The 20,649-nt window shown below is 43.0% G+C and overlaps 1 protein-coding gene across 4 annotated transcripts in view; it reads left to right on the forward strand.

Annotated features, from left to right (window-relative positions):
• Positions 1-6: 6 nt before the first annotated feature.
• Positions 7-20,649, forward strand: part of ALDH18A1 (aldehyde dehydrogenase 18 family member A1) — a 30,640-nt gene continuing 9,997 nt past the window's right edge. For 2 of the 4 annotated variants that reach the window (XM_014945253.1, XM_014945257.1), the window contains exons 1-11: positions 7-42; positions 2,791-2,913; positions 4,498-4,721; positions 6,945-7,094; positions 7,185-7,289; positions 8,685-8,843; positions 10,997-11,087; positions 13,022-13,146; positions 16,985-17,129; positions 19,682-19,755; positions 20,419-20,518. In XM_014945253.1, the coding sequence (XP_014800739.1) occupies positions 2,820-2,913; positions 4,498-4,721; positions 6,945-7,094; positions 7,185-7,289; positions 8,685-8,843; positions 10,997-11,087; positions 13,022-13,146; positions 16,985-17,129; positions 19,682-19,755; positions 20,419-20,518 (1,267 nt within the window). In that variant the 5' untranslated portion in view covers positions 7-42; positions 2,791-2,819. Of the gene's footprint in view, positions 43-2,790; positions 2,914-4,497; positions 4,722-6,944; positions 7,095-7,184; positions 7,290-8,684; positions 8,844-10,996; positions 11,088-13,021; positions 13,147-16,984; positions 17,130-19,681; positions 19,756-20,418; positions 20,519-20,649 lie in introns of those variants that run through there. The other 2 variants (XM_014945255.1, XM_014945256.1) reach the window with 2 other exon arrangements.

Raw genomic sequence — 20,649 nt, forward strand, 5'->3', positions numbered from 1 at the left:
AAGGAGCGGTCCCCGCGGGTGTCACTGATCAGCGTGCAACAAGTAACGTGTCCGCCGCCGCCTCTTGCTAATCTCGGCTTCCTCGCCGCGCTCGCGTGGGCTCTGCGACTCCCGGCCCGGCCCTCCCCTGCCCGATGCGGCTGGCGTCCGCCCTGCTGGTGCCGCTTAGCGTAGGCAGGGTGGGACAGACGGGACAGTCCTGACCCGATCTGGGTCCTGTCCCTGAGGTCTTTCGGGCGGTTCGGACAGGCTGGCGGCAGCGTTCCGTGCCGCCGCGGAGGCCGTGCCGGTGTCACTGCCGTGAGCTGTGCGGCTGCGGGTGCTCGGGGCAGGAAGGGGCCGCTGGTGCGCGTGGCGCTAATTGCCTGTGCTCGCTGCGCAGCTTGTGCGGGACCTGGGCAGAGCTACCCGCGAACTGCTCTAACGACAATTTATTTGAAACTTTTATTTCTTTTAGTCAGTTCTTATGAACTGGTTTCCTTCTGGGAAGGTTTCTTGGGTTTGAGTTTGCACGGAGATCTGTAGACGTTTTTGGGTTTTTTTCCTCTTAAAATCTAGTTGATAAGGTAACAAAGCTGTTTAAATAACACCCCACCCTACCCCCTCCCGAATGTTACGGGGACTTGTTTGTGTTATGGTAAAGACTTATTTCACTAAAATTTTGTGTGTTTCCTTGGAATTTATCTCTGCTTAATTGCTTGAGTATAGTACGGTATGGCTCTTTCTACAGGAGTTTGGTTTCCAGGTTTTTATTTTCACTTGTGAAATGTCCTAACGCTTGGTTGAAATATCAGCCTTTATATATAAAACTGTGAAAAAAGGTTTATTTAGTTTTATTTTATCAACTCATTGCAAATAGTTGTGGGCATTCCATGGGGCTGCAGCCAACAGACTGGAAAAAACAGTGTTACAGACTGTTGTTCAAAGGCACCGATTTTAAGATTGGATGCCTCTAATTGCTTGGTCTTAGTCTCTTTACACTGATCTGGAACAGAATCTAAATGTACTGTGCTACTTGACACCTGCTATGAAGATAATAAATTAATGAAAACTAGGCAATAGTATTGCTTTCTGAGTGATAAGAATAATGTCTGTTACTTAAAGAGATGATAGGAGAATTATATTTTTAAATGTCAATGGAAGGAGTAGGTTTTTCTTGTAATGAAAAAAGTAAATTTTAAGCTGGTACTAGAGTCTTGAAGAAATACCTGAATAATGCATTTTGCATTTCTTTTTATTGCACTCTCCTCTCCAAGTAAGGCAGTGTTTTTGTTTGTTTGTTTTGTTTGTGATTTTGTTGGCTTTTTTTTTGGTTGTTTTTAATTATGTACCCATTTTTGGGTTGTTATTGAAGACCAGAACCATTCTGGGTATGGAAATGCGGGTGAAATGGAAAATGAGTATTGAAATTAACTTTAAGTCCTTGATTGAGTGAGAGGAGAGAAAACAGTTGTTCTGCAGCCTTTGACTACCCTGAAAGAAAGCTTGTAATTTACAAGCTGTCCTGTTCTTGGTCTGTGCTTTTTGGCAGTATCATTCCATTTCATGTATCTCTCTTTTCTTGGTATCTGCTAGTGCTTTAAAATTTGCATTTGTATCTTCTTGTTAATTTAGTTTTCTTGCCTTTTGTGACAAGATAGTTTCAAAACCAGAACTGGAGGGGCATTGCAAATTAATATTATTAAAATGCTATGCTACCTAATCTTTACTAGACAAAACAGCAGAGCCATTATCTCCTGGTGGCTGTCTTGTCTTACATAGAGGTGTGTATGTAGATGCAAGGATTATAATGAGGTATAACAACAGTGCAAGGTAATGAAGCAGCTTCAAGGGTTCATGTACACATATGCCAGAACTGCCAGGTGCTATAATTGTCATGGTATTTGTAATAGTAGTTTTCCCGTGTAGTTACTGTGATCTCTCCTTGTCCTCTCTTCAGTACCTTCTCCCAACCACTGCTCATTCAGTGTTTTTTGCTCTATTCCAGTGGTGCACAGGGATGGATTGAAAGCAAGTAAAGGAAGCAAAATTTTGTAAAAGGGGAAGGAGAGGTTTCATAGCTTAAGCACTGTCTGGGAGAACTGGATTCTTGCTAATCTCCTTTGTTTCCTTTATGATATGAGATGCATTACTTCAACTAGACTTGCCATAGGAAATCACTACTTATGTATCCCTTGTTTGCTCCGTATTTGCAGTGGTGGATTTTGAGTTAGAAGAATCCTGGGTGTTTACGAGTTCAGTTAAGTGAGACTGATGCCAAATACCTTGGAAATTGGTGTCCTTGCTTATAATCATGGTTAACATCTTGTCATTTGGTAGTGCTCAGGGAAAAGTGAATCAGCATATCCTCTATATTGAACAGGGCTGAGAGTCATGATAAGTTTATTTGATGCTCTGTTGCGGGGTGTTGCGGAGAAGTCTGGATGATACACCATATATACATTTTTTTCTCTTCTTCCAGGCTTATCTGTGGACAAAGGACTTTTCTCCACTGTTGGTACACTCACTAAGAGTCTTTTCCCTTCTTGGGGAACCATGTTTTGTTCTTGGTCTTTAATAATTATCTTCTGCCAGAAGACAGGGAGCAGGGTCCTTCTGTTCTTCTAAGTCACAGTTTGAGAATTCTACAAAGCAGAGAGAGTGGGCGTCTGTCTCTTGCACAAGGAAACTGCGTTAAGACTGTACAGGACAAAGAGGAGTTGAGGGGGGGCGTGGGTGAGGAGAGAAATATTGATGGAAATTCACTGATATTTAACCAATTTTCCTCCCTCCTTTCCTTTTAACTTACAGATATCCTTGATTTGCAGAAGACTCTCAAAATGTTGTGTCGAGCTGCTCTGAGCCCTCTTGTCCATTCCCCTGGACGGTGCTTTCTGTTGTCGCCACGTGCCATCACAGCCATCTCCTGTTTATGTATGTATGAGAGAGAGCACATGTTTCTGATGTTGGGCAGTATATGTCTGGGCATGCCTGTGGTCTTTCCTATCCTGAAAGGAGAATCACCTCATTAACATAATTCAAAACTTAAAACCTCTGGAGTGAGATGCAGTTGAAGTTCTCCTTTCTTAATGTTACTGGATGGACAGCTGGATGTCTGAGAGGGTGTATTTTATATTCTGACACGCATTTCAAGCAAAAAAGTCAGTTGTGAAAGTACTGCTACTGTAAAAGTTCTTTATTTCAACCTCTCGTGTTTCTAGAAAGCAAGATCTGATTATGCCTGCTCCCCCGTCTGCATTTTCAGCCCACAAGTGTCTTGAGTAAAGCAAGGTGTGAAGCTCAAATTTATTCAGATTAGACAAAAGTGAAAAGATGCTTGCAGGAAACCTGAGTGAAAGTACATAGGTACTTTATAGTACCTATAAATAGGTTAGTAATTAGGACTTTAGTGGAGATGAATGAAATTTTCTGTTTGTTCTAGAACCATTGTCTTTTTCCTTGTTTTTCTGAAAAAGTAAGTGTTTCTTTTCAGATACTGGTTATCCCTCAACAGCTGTCTTCTAGGAACCTTCTAAATCCTGAAGCTCTAACCATACTTGCTAGTGGTGCAGTCACGTGTTGAAGAGAACTGGCCTTAGGATTGAGCCCTGAGGAACACTGCTGGTGACCTGTCACCAGCCAGATGTAGCCCCACTAACTGCAACCCTTTGAGCCCTGCTGTCCAGTCAGTTCTTCACCCAGTGCACCATGAACCTGCCTCTGTGCTTTCCATCTGCCTTCATTCCTTCAGCTTAATTTTGGGACTTTATATGTTTGGGTCCGCCTCTTTGTCAATTAGAAAGGATCCAGACTGTTCCTTGTGCTTGTACCTTAATAGTCTTTATTGTCTTTAATCTTCTGTGCTGATAGTGGTATTACTGTCCTTTGCAGACACTTTGAAAACAAATATTTTGCTGAGAAATGTTCCCTACTTCATTGACTTGGGGGAAGTGCCAGTCTTATGTGTTTTGTATCTTACCTGAGCAATGCTGTGATTATCTCTTCTCCCTCCAATGCCTGTTTATCCTTTAGGATGTTCCAGTTCGTATGTCCCTCATCGCCCTTCTGCTGCCCCTAGTTGAGCAATGTGCAAAAATGCCTGACTTAGAGAGGTTCTAAGAGCTGCGTTTCTTTTCCTTCTTGACCATCAAGCTTTCTGCACAGCTACAGACAGGAAAACCCTCTAGCTGTATTTAATGAGGCAAGGCAAAGGAGATTGTTTTTAAAACTAGTACTTGTAATGTGAGCTGTATGGGCTCTTTTACAGTGTCTTCTAGGTTCCTGGAGTCAAAGCTCTGTGACACATAAGATACTGCCTTATATACCTTAGGGTGCAGTGCTGCTCAAATATTATCGGTTCTCACTTTGGTGACTTGAAAGCTAGCTTCTCATTCCCAGTCACTGAGAAGTGTATAGTGTGAGCTTTAGCCTTGGAAAGGGAGGAAATGTTACATGACTTTAAAGGCTCGAAGTCTGAATGAAACACTTAAAACTGCATTTTTCTTTCTGTAACCACAGATCTCCCTCGCCATAACCAAAGACTAAGAAATGAATCCGTCCGGTGCTGGAGCAACATCCCATTTATCACCATGCCGCTTAGCCGTGCACATGGGAAATCATTTGCGCACCGCAGTGAGCTGAAGCATGCAAAGCGGATTGTGGTGAAGCTAGGTAGTGCTGTTGTGACTCGCGGGGATGAGTGTGGCTTGGCCCTTGGGAGGCTGGCATCTATTGTAGAGCAGGTAATTCTGGGACCGAAGAGCAATGTTTGTTTTAACTTCCGGTACTTGGTGACTGTTGGATGGCACAGAAGATTGTAGGAAAAAACTCATAAAATAGTGATGGCCCTGTAAAGCATTGTCTTGGCCTTTCCCTTTTTCATCCCCCCTGTGCTATGGAAGCATAAACCAGGTAACTCAGTAAGTTGGTGTTAGCAGGTGTGATGGGTTGACCCTGACCAGCAGCTAAGCACCAGCAGATGCTCATTCACTCCCCACACCTCTGCCCAGCCACCAGTCAGATTGGGAGGAAAATAGGAAGAGCAAAAGTAAGAAAACTCATGGATGGAAATAAAGACAGTTTGATAAGTGAAGGAGAGGGAGAAACAAGTGATGGTAAGGCAGTCATTCAGTACCTTGCACAAGCAGACTGATGCCCAGCTAGTCCCCAAGTGATGGACACCTTGAAAGATAGCCCCTTCCCTTTCCTATTCTGTTACCCCAGTTTTATGACTGAGCTTGACATTATATGGCATGGAATATCCCTTTGGCAAGTTCATGTCAGGTGTCCTAAATGTGCCCTCTCTGAACCTCTTGCCCAGCCCCTAGCCTTGCTGCTGTGATGGGACATAGCGGGGGGGAAAAAAAACAAAGCCTCGATGCTGTGCAAGTCCTGCTCAGCATGGGAAAAAGTTAGGGTTTTGATGCTGTGCAAGCACTATTTAGCAGTAGGCAAAACATCAGACTGTTATCAACACTGTTTTAGTCCTGAAATCCAAAACACAGCACCTTATGGGCCCCTATGAAGAAAGTTAACTCCGTCTTGGCCAGACTCAGTGTAGAGGGAGAGATTTAGTCATTAGATTTTTATACAATAGGTAAGATGTGACTGGGGCATTAGATGGATCTAGAGGGCAGGTGACACTGAAGTCTGTGAAGTCTGCAGAAAGAGTAGGCCCTTCTTGATTACCTGAGCATTTGCAGATTTCCTCCAGGAAAAAGCTTTAAACTTCATTACTTGCAAGAAAAACTGATGGGATCAACTCTTGGATTGGTTCCGCAAAATGGAATTCTGACTTTGAGGGGGAAAAAGTCTTATTCATGTCTTCTCTGGGAAGGAAAGTTAGCATAACAAATGAAATTCCTGTAAGACGTTAGCTTTAGAGCTTCATAGGGAAGAGTGTGGCCAGCAGGTCAAGGGAAGTCATTCACCCCCTCTACTCTGCACTGGGGAGGCCACAACTGGAATACTGTGTCCAGTTCTGGGCTCCCCTGTTCAAGAGGGACAGGGAACTACTGGAGAGAGTCCAGCGAAGGGCAACAAAGATGATTCAAGGATTGGAGCATCTCCCTTATGAAGAAAGACTGAGAGAGCTGGGACTCTTTAGTCTGGAGAAGGCTGAGGGGAGACCTTATTAATGCTTACAAGTATCTCAAGGGTGGGTTGAAGGAGGAGGGAGCCAGACTCTTTTCAGTGGTTCCCAGTGACAGGACGAGGGGCAACGGGCACAAGTTGGAACATAAGAGGTTCCACTCAAATATGAGAAAAAACTTCTTCACAGTAAGGGTGACAGAGCCCTGGAACAGGCTGCCCAAGGAGGTTGTGGAGTCCCCTTCTTTGGAGATTTTCAAGACCCACCTGGATGCAGTCCTGAGTAACATGCTCTGACAAGCTCTAGGCAATCCTGCTTTAGCAGGGGAGTTGGACTAGATGAACTCTAAAAATTCAGTGAAATTCAGTGAATCTGGCTAGATGTATGTAAGGAAGAAGTAATTAAAAGCTGTACTGTCAGAGTTAGCTTCTTCACTTCTAGAATACAAAGTTATTGTATGGTGGCAGCTTTGGGAATGGATGGTGAATAAGAAGTTTGGTGGAAGGTACAACTGCCACTTTGCAGATTCTTCATATCTTATCTTTCCTTATCTGTAGCAATGGAGGTGGAGGGGCAAGGGGTATAGAAGTGTTATTGTGAAAAGTCAAGCATGACTCATAAAAACTGGTATTGTGAAAAGAAAGTTTAGCAGAGGCTATGGATTCCATGCAGTCCTTTGCATAGCTCTTAGGTAGCCAGGTAGGTGTGCTGGAGTATCATAGAAGGTGGTTGCCTTGCTTTGCACATCTGTGGATAAAGTGAAACACTTTTGTCAGCAAGAATCGGTCAGCATAAGGTTGCCTATAACAGCCAGAACTCTCGTGCTAGGAGTGATTGTACTCCAGGTCCTGTTTCTTATGTTCTGTACTTACAGGTGTCAGTGCTGCAAAATCAGGGCCGAGAGATGATGATTGTCACCAGTGGTGCTGTAGCTTTTGGAAAGCAGCGATTGCGTCATGAGATCTTGCTTTCTCAGAGTGTGAGGCAAGCGCTTCATTCAGGCCAGAATCAGCTAAAAGATATGGTGAGTGTCTGGCAGCACGCCTGCTTTTCCTTGAACATTGGGTATTACCTGCTAAAGTCACTGCCTGACAGCTGATCTTTATCTCTGTAGGCTATTCCAGTCTTGGAAGCCCGAGCCTGTGCAGCAGCTGGCCAGAGTGGACTAATGGCTCTGTATGAGGCCATGTTTACACAGTACAGCATCTGTGCAGCTCAAGTAAGGGATTCTTTCTTTCCTAGACTGACTGACTACTTCAGTCAGTGATGGAATTGTTCTTGGATTTTTTCCATGTTTTATATGCCGCTATCTTTACTGTAGTCTCGTGTTTCCATTTTGGGGCTTATTGTAGCACAAATGGTAGCTTATAAAGGAGTGCCTTGTGAAGTATTTCTCAAATGGAGTTACCTAAGGTGAAGGAAATATACTTTTTCTTTTTGGAGTTCATGTTTGTCTTGCTCTTATGTATGCAGTAAGGTCTGTTAAGGTCTCTTCACAAAAGGTAAAGTTTGTGATAGAAACTGAGGGTTTAAAAATCACAAGTGGCTGAACTACAACACATTCTATAAAGCTGGCAGAAGGGTATAGCCACACCCCAGAACTTGCTGTCCATCTGCTCCTCAAACCTATCTAACTTGTGGGTGATAGTATCTGTAGCCTGGGTCTTCCACCTATACTGAATGCTGCAACTGTATTACTTGAACTTAACAGGCTTTGCTTATCTTAAATACTCTGAGAATTCAGAATTGCACAAACTGTAAGGCCTTATTTGTTTAGATACTTTTAATGAATTTAGGAACCTATTACGATGTCTCGCTTGGAGGAACTTCTTCCTGTAGTAGAGTATAGCTGATATCACTAAAATGTTTAAGTATAGCTAACAATCAATATATATTGTGCTGATTATAATTTTGTTCAAGTTGGCAGACAACTACAGTTCCTTTGATTTAGAAGAATTAATTGCCTGTGCCAAAAAAGTCAGTGTACACGTTGATTCCAAGTGCTATTGTAGCATTTGTGTGGTGGAGTTGTTTGCTTAGTTCTCCAATGTCCAATGGCAGAGTAAAAATGAAAAAAAATGACCCTTCAGAGCAGACATTGAGGGGTTTTTGTATTAAAATACCAAAAAGAAAAGGGTGGTGTCTGCAAACAGGCGGTTTTAAGACCAAAATTCTTTCAGAAAAGCAAGTTCTGGAGCTGAAGAGAACTCTTGAGAGAAAGCATCCCTTCTGTTAGCAACAGTAGAAACAGTACACTGGGAGGGAAAATGGGAAAGGCAGTGTCTTGCATAAACTGTCAAATTGTTTAGGGACTTTATAGTTATCAGCATCTATGTTCTGCTTATTGGTTTTTTTCCAAGTTAATTCCTGGAGCCTGTGATCTGTCAGCCTGAGAAGGCTCCAGTGGAAGTTAAGGCATATAAACCTGAAAATGTTGTGGAAAGAATATTTCTTGCTTATATTCTTTATCCTTTAAATGTGGCTTATGTTTCTTTAGTGACTGGAAGGGCCTGACTGATCCGTTATGATATATTAATACACACATTTATGATGTTCTTGGGAAAAGTGGTAGGCTAAGTATATATATATATATTTTTTTTTCCCCTCCCTTTAGATTTTAGTCACCAACCTGGATTTCCATGATGAACAGAAGCGTCGGAACTTAAATGGAACATTGCATGAGCTTTTAAGAATGAATATTGTCCCTATAATTAATACTAATGATGCTGTTGTTCCACCTCCAGAGCCGAACAGTGATCTGCAGGGGGTAAATGTGGGTAAAGTATAACAAGGGGGTGGATCCTGCTTGTACATAGTACAGCACTAATGTGTAATTTCCTAATATTTGGGGACCTTTGAAGCCTGCAGCAGGGAAACTTACAACATTGCAGACAGACGGTGTTGGAAGACTACACTGATCTGCCTGTTTCTGGCATGATACTGTGCTGTGGGGTGGAAGCAGGGCAGATGATGTCTGCTCTGCCAAAAGCAAGCATGCCCGGTTTGGTTTTCACTGAGCAGTTGAAGTTGGAAGGGACTTCTGCAGGTCATCTAGTCCAGCACCCCCGCTTAAAGCAGGGCCAGTTGGTATCTCTTGTCCTGTCACCAGGCACCAGGATGCAGATACTGCCCACTGTAGGAGAAGATCAGGTTATAGACCATCTAAGGAACCTGAAGGTACATAAGTCCATGGGACCTGATGAAATCCATCCATGGGTCCTGAGGGAGCGGGCGGATGAAGTTGCTAAGTCGCTCTGCATTATATTTGAGAAGTCATAGCAGTCTGGTGAAGTTCTGCTGACTGGAAAAGGCAAAACGTAACTCCCGTTTTCAAAAGGCAAAAAAAGGAAGACCGGGAAACTACAGGCCAGTCAGTCTCACCTCTGTGCCCGGCAAGGTCATGGAGCACATCCTCCTGGAATCTGTGCTAAGGCACATGAGAAATAAGGAGGTGATTGGTGACAGCCAACATGGCTTCACCAAGGGCAAATCATGCCTGACAAATTTGGTGGCCTTTTATGATATTGCCACAGCATTGGTAGACAAGGGCAGAGCAACAGACGTCATCTCCCTGGACTTATGCAAAGCGTTTGACACTGTCCCACATGACATCCCGGTCTCAAAATTGGAAAGTCACGGATTTGATGTATGGATCACACGGTGGATAAGGAACTGGCTGGATGGCCACACTCAAAGGGTTGCGGTCAACGTCTCAATGTCCAAGTGGAAGCCAGTGACAAGTGGTGTTCCTCAGGGGTTGGTACTGGGACCAGTGCTGTTTAACATCTTTGTTGGAGATATGGACAGTGGGATGGAGTGCACCCTCAGCAAGTTTGCCAATGACACCAAGCTGTGTGGCACAGTCGACACGCTGGAGGGAAGGGATGCCATCCAGAGGCACCTGGACAGGCTTGAGAGGTGGGCCTGTGCAAACCTCATGAAGTTTAACCAAGCCAAGTGCAGGGTCCTGCACCTGGGACATGGCAATCCCAGGTACAAATACGGGTTTGGTGGAGAGTGGCTGGAGAGCAGCACTGAGGAGAAGGACTTGGGAGTGCTCATGGATGAGAAGCTCGACATGAGCCAGCAGTGCACACTGGTAGCCCAGAAAGCCAACCACATCCTGGGCCGCAGCAAAAGAAGTGTGGCCAGCAGGTCGAGGGAGGAGATTCTGCCTCTCTGCTCTTGTGAGACTCCACCTGGAGTACTGTGTCCAGCTTTGGAGTCCTCAACACAGGAAGGATGTGGACCTGTTGGAATGAGTGCAGAGGAGGGCCACGAAGATGATCAGAGGGATGGAGCACCTCTCCTATGAAGACAGGCTGAGAGAGCTGGGGTTGTTCAGCCTGGAGAAGAGAAGGCTCCGGGGAGACCTTATAACGGCCTTCCTGTACCTGAAGGGGGCTTACAGGAGACATGGGGATAGATTCTGTTAGGGAGCATAGCGATAGGACAAGGGGTAATGTTTTGAAATTGAAACAGGGGAAATTTAGATTAGATATCAGAAATATAAATTCTTTACAGTGAGGGTGGTGAGGCACTGGAACGGGTTCCCCAGAGAAGTTGTGGATACTTCATCCCTGTAAGTGTTCAAGACCAGACTGGATGGGGCTTTGAGCAACCTGGTCTGGTGGGAGGTGTCCCTGCCCATGGCAGAGGGGTTGGAACTAGATGATCTTTAAGGTCCCTTCCAACCCAAGCCATTCTGTGATCACACTGCTTGTCATTTTGATACTACTTTACCACATTCCAAAAGTGGAAAAGTACTTCCACACAAAAATCGCTTTTGAAGTTTCCAGTGGGTGTGAACAAAGTAGCTCAGAAGGATTTGGTAGTGCTGAGTTAGCTTGTTTTTGTTATGTTGCGACTAAATATTTTCTAGTTCCTCCCTCTATTCAGTGCTGCTGATACGTGTGTGCATTGCAGGTGATTAGCGTGAAGGATAACGACAGTCTGGCAGCACGACTGGCTGTGGAAATGAAAACTGATCTCCTGATTGTTCTCTCAGATGTAGAAGGTTTGTGAGGCATTTCTTTACTTTCTTGTTTTGCTGAAGAAATCAGATAGTCAAACCAACCTGAATTCAGGTTCATATCTTTTGCAGGGACAATTACAATGTACCACATAACTCCTTATGGCATATATCCAATGTTGATGCTGTTGCATAAGCCAAAGACTGTCTGCCACACTGCTGAATCTGGGTGGGTGAGAAAGCATGTGAGCTTGAGGCTTGTTCCAGAACGCAGAATACCATATCAGGGAGTGTACTGATAGAACGAGGGGTGATGGTTTTAAACTGAATGAAGGGAGATTTAGATTAGATACTAGGAACAAATTCTTTACTGTGAGGGTGGCGAGACACTGGCCCAGGTTGCCAGAGAAGCTGTGGATGCCCTGTCCCTGGAGGTGTTCAAGGCCAGGCTGGACGGGGCTTTGAGCAGCCTGGTCTAGTGGGCGGTGTCTCTGCCCATGGCAGCGGGGCTGGACTGGATGGTCTTTAATGTTCCTTCCAGCCCAATCACTGTTCTGTGATTCTATGTATGTACTATGGTACTTCTGCTAGCTTCTCAGAATTGTATGATATAGTAATGAATAATATGCAGGATAAAGGCTGTGTGTTTAGAATCAGGAATATAAGCCAAATACTCTTCTACAATATTTTGTTTCTTCTGGCAGCAGGTTCTGTCTCTCGGGTGTACAAGTACTGTACAGGTGTATTACAAATCCTGGTGATTTCCTTCCAGATACCTGGAACTTGCTAGCTTTCTCTGTCTCCCAGACATTTGGCTTACACTGCTCTAGTCTTTTGAGCTGTGTTGCTGTCACCTATGGATGTTGAAGTTCCTTTTCTAGAGAGAGGAGGGTAGTGGGTGCAATTTCAGATCCACATCACCCAAGTCACATAGTCTTTTCATCTTGTCCAGACGGGTTTCTTTCAGGGGTCTTGGACTTTGGTAGACATTATAGGCCCTGAGGAGGGAGGAGGTGCCTTTCCCTAAACATGGTTTCTTTTAGCAGAGCTTTTGTGGTTGATTGAAGTTGAAATGACTGAGAACAGCTCATAAAAGCAGTAGTCAAAAAACCTTTAAAAACGGTTAAGAACCAACACCCCCATCCTCCAAATTTACTCATTCAATGTGACATCTTGTTTATGGAGAGATATGTGTCCTCTCCTTCCCAGGCTGCCAAGGAAGGGCACAGATAGTCTGCACTTGTGCTCTCTAGATTGCCAGTACTTATTTACATAGAATTTCTGGAAGCGTGGTGGTAGAATTTAGGTTTAACATGTTAGGTAAACCAGAGTGTCATTCAGCTGCAATTCTAGATTTCTGGAAGCGTGGTGGTAGAATTTAGGTTTAACATGTTAGGTAAACCAGAGTGTCATTCAGCTGCAAACACAGTTACATAAAGTTACTAGATTTAAAAAAAAACAAACAACAAGAGCACATTTCTGTAGTGTTGTGTTCCTTCGTAGCAGAATTTGATAATTATCCTCTTTACATATTTCTGAATTGCCCAGTTTATCACTGTACAACCCAGCATTCAAGAATATCATCTGAGATTTTGGTGAGGAGGACCGTCCTTTGCCTGTTCAGTTGTGAGCTTGTATATGTAAGCCCCGATTCTGAACATTTAAAAGCTGTAAACTGTCTCTGTAACCTCAACCAAATGTCACTACCTCCCAGCTTGCATGCTGCTACTCAGCATGTGAGTTTTCAGTTTCTTATTCGTTATGCTTTGTAAAGCTGTACTTCTCGAGTTTGCCTTAAGTGTTTCATGCTTTCAGGCCCACAAAAAGTCAGGTTCACTGAAAGTTTTCAGTTCTATAAAGTGGAATACAGCTTTTCAGCCTCATGGATTTTGTTGGGGTTTTTTGGTCTTGTTTTTTTTGTGGGTGAGCTTTGGAGATAAGGGTATATAACACTAAAAAACTTTTATTTTTTATTTCAGGACTCTTTGACAGCCCTCCAGGATCTGATGATGCAAAGCTCATTGACATATTCTACCCAGGAGACCAGCAGTCTGTAACATTTGGAACCAAGTCCCGTGTGGGAATGGGAGGCATGGAAGCCAAGGTATAAATAGGGAACATTTGTTTTATTATTGGGAAGGAAAAGGAGATGTTGGAAAGGGAGATAGACGAGATGATTGTGCTGCCATTCAGATGGATCTTGACAGGTTGCAGAAATGGGCAGACAGGAACTTTGTGGAGTTCAGTAATGGGAAATGCTGAGTCCTACCCCTAAGGAGGAACAACTCCATTCACCATTGTGGTCTCCTGAGTTGACTGGCTGGAAGGCAGGTTCACTGAAAAAAGGACATTTGGGTCCTGGTAGACACCAAGTGGGAACATGAGCCAGAAATAGGCCCTTTGGGCAAAGCAGGCCAACGGCCTCCTGGGTTGCGTTAGAAGGAACATAGCCTGCAGGTTGAGGGAAATTATTATTTCCCTCTACTCAGCACTGGTGAGACAACATCTGTAGAGTTGTGTCTGGTCCTGGGCACCACAGTACAAGAAGGACATGGCATCCTACAGTGAATCCACTGGAGAGCCATGAGTATGATTAAAGAATCAGAGCATCTGTCACACTAGAAGAGGCCAAGCGCTAGGACTGTCTACCCTGGTAGGGAGAAGAGAGGGTGTCCGTATAAATACTTGAAGGGAGGGTATAGAAAAGACAGAGCCAGACTCTTCTCAGTGGTATCCGGGGAACAGACAAGACACAATGGGCACAGGCTGAAATACAAGAAATTAAATTGAAGTGTGAGAATTTTACAGTGAGGTTGATGAAGCACTGGAGCAGGTTGCCCAGAGCTTGTGGAATCTCCGTGTTTGGAGGTGTTCAAAACTGGACTGGATGGTGTCTTGAGTAACTTGCTGTAGTTGACCCTGCTTTGAGCAGGTGGTTGGACTGTATCTGAATCTCCGGAGATCAGGATCTGTACTGGATCCGTATCTCCAGAGATCCTTTTCAGCCTCAGCTACTTTGGAGTACCCTGGGTTCCTTCAGTTTGTCTCTAAGGTCCATGGGAATTGAAAAGTGCAACTAATGAAGTACATTCCAGTAGTTTGAAAAATGTGACATTTGGAACTGTATTACGTTGGTGTTTTAAATTAAGATAAGAGTCAGTCCTCGGTTCTTTCTTACGTGATAATCCAAAGACTTTGGGAATCCCTGTGACTTGAATCTGATACGATACCTCTCTCTCCTTTCTGGCTTTGTACATACACCGTGTGCTTCTGAAGGTTGTACTGGTGGTGACCAAGGCACTTTTGTTCTTGAGTACAAGATTAGTGGGAGTAGGAGGGCAGATGGTTTCCAGTGCCGTGTACAGTTAGACACCCTCAGTGAGTCCATACACGTGGCTGTAGTATGAGACTTCAGCATATCTTTCTTATGGTGCTAGGATATGTGCTGCAATAGTGTTAATTGGTGTGGACCCTTCTGGAAGGTTGTCTGTAAAAAAGGAAGCAGATTTTGACTAAGCAGGGAAAGACCAAAGTGAAATTCTTCACCAGTCATCTTATGTATTATTTCCTTTTCTGAAGAATCAAGTAAGGCATACTTCAGTACCAAAGCACGGACTGGAAGGTGGCAAAAGGAGGAGGCATTTGAGTGTAACGACTTTGTAATGAGGGCATGTACAGAGCTTATTTAGAAACAACTTTCCCTTGAAACACCTATTCTGGAATAGATTAAACAGTTCCAGGTGTTGAGAGGAAAGCTGCCAAAGTCAGAGAATACTTGTACTGTAAAAATAGTAATTTGTTACAGATATTTGGTATCTTTAATTCTGTCACATAGAGGCAAATCTCAATGCTGCTGTTGTAGCAAAAATGTGTTAAATTTGAGAATTGGCTGATGTTTTTGGAAAACTGTAACATGAATAATGGAATAAACAGGGTAGCTCAAAGTGCAAATCTTTATTATCAGCATGAAACCTGAGCAAAAATAGAGCAGTTGATGGCCTTGTGGTAGTCAAGAGTTTGATTTGATAAGCACGTTTGACAGATGGTGTGTCCTGGTGAATATGGGCTGTAATACCTAATTGTAGAACCATGTTAGAAAAGTATGGAAGTGAGTAAGCAGAGAAGCTTTTGCAGTAAAATAAATGACACATAACTAAATATAGAGGTGGTATAATGCTGCCCATACCTTGATTGAGAAAATAAACTAAGGAGACCACAGGCAGTACCTCTTCAGCAAGTAACATCTGGAATTTGGGTTTGTGTTTTTGTATTTTTACATGAACCAGTGAAATGTTGAAGGGGGGGGAAATTTTACAGAAATCATGTTGTAATGCCTTAAACAGTGGCTCAAGTGTGTGGAAAGAGGTTAATGGTTAATCTTAGGACTAATCAGTATATGGGGATTTCAGGGGATCTTTATTAATAAGCTGACTATGCTGTAGGCTTAACATTCTGTAGAAGGGCTAAGGAAACTTCACTATGCCAATACTGAAGTTCAGAAAGGGAACTCACGTTGCCCTTCATGTTAGGGCAATGCCTACAAAGATACAGCCCCTACATTTCATAGAGCTCTTTTGCTGATCACAGAATCACATGGGGTTGGAAGGGTCCAACCCCCCTGCCAGAGCAGGTTGCACAGGAACTTATCCAGGTGGGTTTTGAATGTCTCCAGAGAAGGAGAGTCCACCACCTCCCTGGGCAGCCTCTTCCAGGGCTCTGCCACCCTCAAAGTAAAGAAGTTCCTCCTCATGTTTAGGTGGAACTTCTTATGTTCAAGTTTGTGCCCGCTTCCTCTTGTCTTATCCCTTGGCACCACTGAAAAAAGACTGGCCCCACCCTCTTGACACCCACCCTTTAAGTATTTACAATGATCATGGTGCCTGCCTCCCCACCTGCCCTCCATGACAGCTTTTGGCACACAAGTGACCTGGTATTATCACTGACTTCAGTTCCCAGTCTGTGGACATCAGATTGTTCTTGTTTCAGACTTGCTTCTTGCCTTAGATCTTGTGTGTGTTGCTTTTATACATTGCTGCAGTCCTGACCTTTGAAGATAACTCCTAAATGCTATATTTACAGAATCGTCCTCCAAAATAACAACAAAAAGGGGAAAGAATACCAAATAAAAATCATATAATTCAAAATAGAAGAAGCGTAGAGTCTTCAAATAGACCCTACTGAATGAAACAACTCTTAAGACAATAGGTGTTCTCCCAAGCAAAAAGTAGAAGCAAATAAATAAGAAATCCGATGAGAACATGACCAGGAAATGTGAACAAAGCAGGTAAAAGCTTTGTGTGGAAACCCGAGTCTCCTTCAGAAAATTTCATAGCTTCACCAAAGGGTTATATACAATGAGAATACCTCTGCATCTTAAACAGCCCCACGAGGAGTGCTTTGGCTGATCAAATTTTAAGGGAGTAATTCAGACAGCTAAAGGTATTAAATAATATTTTAATGGTATATGGTAATGGTTAGGACCTGAACAAGAACAGTGCTCCGCAGTACAAGTAATATCACATGGTCACTTAAAGTGGATTAATTATTGATGGTTGGTTAATGTCATGGAAATTGGCAACAGAATCTTTAAAAAAATGAAAACTGGGTTTCTTCAAACAATAAGAAGAACTTGTAACATAAGGTAATGATGAAAAAGAACATAGGACAAAACACAGGACCTTGCTGAAGTCCTGAATAAAGCAGGCTGTTAGGAAAATTTGAAGTATGCTTATAAAGTGGCAGCTAGTTAAGGAAGGGGAGGTAAAATGCAAATACGTGATCTCATTCAGTGCTACATTATGGAAATTCCGGAAGTGTGTTGAATGCTCTTTAAAAGCATAAGCGGTTGATCTGGAGATCAAAGTGGAGCAAGAAGTCTGGTTGAGAGTGGTGATTCAAATAACAAGTGAGTTTCCTGGAACTGCCTCTATCCTTCCCCATAGGTGAAAGCAGCTCTGTGGGCCCTCCAAGGAGGCACCTCTGTAGTGATCGCAAATGGAACCCATCCAAAGATCTCGGGTCATGTCATTACAGATATTGTGGAAGGGAAAAAAGTTGGAACTTTTTTTTCAGAGGTAAAACCTGCAGGTGAGTACAGAAGGAATGTGTACATGGAGACTTGTAGAGATTTCCTGAAAGGTTAAAATTAAAATTTGGCTAGACCTGTACAATAACTGGGATACCATACTCCGCTTGAAAAATGGATTTTGAAAGATATTTTCTAAAGTAGGAGTAGAAAATACTGAATCCTCTGCTCTGGTTCCCTCCAGCTGATAAACTGCTGCATCAGACTTACATTTGAGGAATGCAATAAGTAGAATTTTTACTACTTTTAGTCTAGTATTGACAATTTCACTGTGAAAACGTGGATGTTGAATGTGTTGCTGAAAAGTAAGATAGTGTTTATTTTTATTTCTTACCATAAATTCCTTTTATGACTTGGTCTTCTGGTATGATAGGTAGGAATGTTTTCCTGCTACTGCATTGCTGGGATGGCGTAGCCATCACTGGAGAAAGTCGGACCAAAGTTCTGTGACCTTATTAGCAGGATAGGACAAGTATGGCGTGGTGTTTTTGACTTGCGCTTTAAGCCAAGCGAATTTCTTTGCATATAATAATCTTCAGTGCATTTCTTGTATTAATTTGTCAGATTATCCTTTGAAGCCATGTAAAGACTTAGCATCCACAGGGCTCTGTGTCACAATAGTCAAGAGCCTGAACTAGATACTGTGTAAACTCTGGAGCTAGAATTATGTGAAGAACTGCTTGCTCTAATTTGGGGTTGGGGGAGGTTTTGAATTTTCTTCCTGATAACTTCATTTGATGCCTCTGCTGCTTGTATGGGTGATCAACTCCTGTTCAACTTCAACGATGTGAGGCATCATCTTTCCTGTCATCATCTCTTCCACTTGAAAGAGGTTTGGTCTTAGACATTTTGTACTGAAAATATTCCAAAAACTAGTTCGTCCTCATTTCTCTTGTTTAAAACTGTTTTCATTCTGTTGTGGCCTTTTTGAGATGGGCAAACCCCCAAATTTCACATTGTGTTCAAGATACAAATGAAGGTTTAATACATAAGATCATCCTCATGGTGCAAAAGTGCTTCTGAATGGGAGGCACCTCCTGTGTTTCAGTTTGTGTCCATCGTTTCTTGCCACTGAAAAAAACCCTGTCTCCATCTTCTTTAGGTCCTCCTTCAGGCATTTGTACCTACTGATGAGATTCCCCCTGAGCCACCTTCTCCAGGCTGAACAGTCCCAGGTCTTTCAGCCTTTCCTTGTATGAGAGATGCTCCAGTCCCTTCATTGCCTTTGTGGCCCATCCTTGGACTCTGTCCGCAGTGTCCATGTCTCTCTCATACTGGGGAGCTGAGAATTGGGCACAACACGCCAGGGGTGACCTCACCAGTGCTGAGTAGAGAGGAAAGACCACCTCCCTTGACCTGCTGGCCGCCTTCCTCCCAAGGCAGCCACCTTTGCGGCAAGGGCATGCTGCTGCAACTTGGTGTCCACCAGGACCCCCGCGTCCTCCTCTGAAAGCTGCTTTCTAGGAAAAAGTTGACACAAAATATTGACGCTTTCCAAATAGTCCCACTAGAATAAATTTGTATCAGCAGAAAAGCTTTTCATCATGTCACCCCATTCTGAGTCACTTACAAATATGGCAAACGGCAAAAGTCCCTGTGAAATTTTACTGGCACTCTTCTGCTATTGTGGAATGCAGTCCTCTTTTTTGTCTGTTATCTTCCAAAGAGTAAAATTTTGAAATTCAATAAACTTTTAAAAATCAACTGTATCTGTTTACATACATGTCACTTTTCTCAAAGAACCCCAAAACATACCATACTTCATAAAATATGACTTCACTTCAAAAAGCTGTTTTAACACTTCTTAAATAAGTTTAATTAATCACACGTCCACAGATTCTTTTCTTACGCTTCCTACAACACCTTTTGATATTTTCCATAATATTGGAATTCCTGCTCTGGCAATTTAATACAAGTCGGTCATATTTATCACCTTCAAGTGATAATTTTGAAATAGAAACAGAAATAACCTATTCTACATCATTTCAATTTGAGAGAGATTATTTGAGGTCCTGCCAGAAAAGAATTAAAAAATCCACCTTTCTTTTATAGGAACCCTTTAAAAATGCACATGGGGAGGGACAGAAGGGAGGCAATTCTGTAAGCTGTTACTCAGATGGGGTTTTGGCTTCCATCATTGTTTGTACAGTCTCATACTATTTTGTAAACCTTTCTGTTTTCCTCAGTTGGTTACTTAAACTTCTTGAAGTTTGTGTCATTTCTTTTGGTTGGCTGCTGTGTCCTGAGACAGCTATCCTGGTGTTCTGCCCTTTGTCAGGTCTGTGCGGTACATGGTGCAGCACGCTTGCCTCTGAGATGATGACAGTACAGAATCTCTGTGATAACTCTTTACGTTTGGGGACCATAGCAGTGTTTTTGTGTCAGATACAGATTTTCCAGTTCTAGCATACAACAGATTTCTTGAATACGCCTGTTTAAGGCTCTGTACCTCCTTTCCTGATTTGAGCAAAGAACCAGAAGATGGAAGGGCTATTGTTCACTTCCACATGTGCTGTTACTTTGTCTGTATAACATATTTTTTGATTTTTTGCAGGTCCTACAGTAGAGCAGCAGGGTGAAATGGCTCGAGCTGGTGGCAGAACCCTGGCGGCTCTACAGCCTGAGCAGGTGACAGAACAATATAGCCTCACTTATTAAGCTTGTGAATGTGTGGCAAATTTTACAATACGGATTTATGGCAGAAATGGACCCCTTGGGACAAGAAACTATTCTTTGTGTGCCAGATTCATCATTCGGATTGTAGAATGCTTAGAGAGATGAGAAAAGCAGAAAGATGGTGTACCTTGGAGCTATGAAGTAATATATGCTTTCATGTGAGGTTTATAAACATTTTAATAGTGTCAAATATCACACAGAAATGAATTCAGAGCTGCTGAAGAATTTCCTGGAATACCATGCTCCATTCAGTCCTGTGTGTCGTGTATGCAAAAGAGGAGCTGTAGACAATCAATTACTGCTTTGCAGCTGGGTAGGTAAAATGTGGCATCTGTTGTGAGGAAGACAAGGTGGTCTTAAAGGAAGAACTTTGTGATGAAGAAGACTGGGCGTGGAAAGCAAGATAATAAAAAGTAAAGTAAAGGTTGAAGCAGTGCTCCGTGTTCAGCTCATTTTTCAATGTGATGCAGGCTGGAAAATTCAGCTGGCCCCAAGTATTTGAGGAGCCAAGACAGTGAGAGAGTGTGATCAACATAAATGGACTGAAGGGGACCAGATGTCAAATAGCATGGGCTTTGTGTAGGAAGTCAGTTCAGAAACTGTTTTCTCTTTCAGAGAGCAGAGATTATTTATCGCCTTGCTGACTTACTAACTGACCAGAGGGAAGAAATTCTCTTGGCAAACAAAAAGGACTTAGAAGAGGCTGAAAGTAAAGGTAAATGTTTCAAGTCCTTCCATGGTAATCCTGTTGTCTTGAACCTCTCTAGGCTTCAGAGGAAATGAGCAGAACTAGAATCTTCTGTCACCTGGGGTTGGGTCTTGTGGCTGTCACATATTAGTGAATGC

The sequence above is a fragment of the Calidris pugnax genome, unplaced genomic scaffold (assembly GCF_001431845.1).
Source record: "Calidris pugnax isolate Ruff unplaced genomic scaffold, ASM143184v1 scaffold89, whole genome shotgun sequence".
Taxonomy (NCBI): domain Eukaryota; kingdom Metazoa; phylum Chordata; class Aves; order Charadriiformes; family Scolopacidae; genus Calidris; species Calidris pugnax.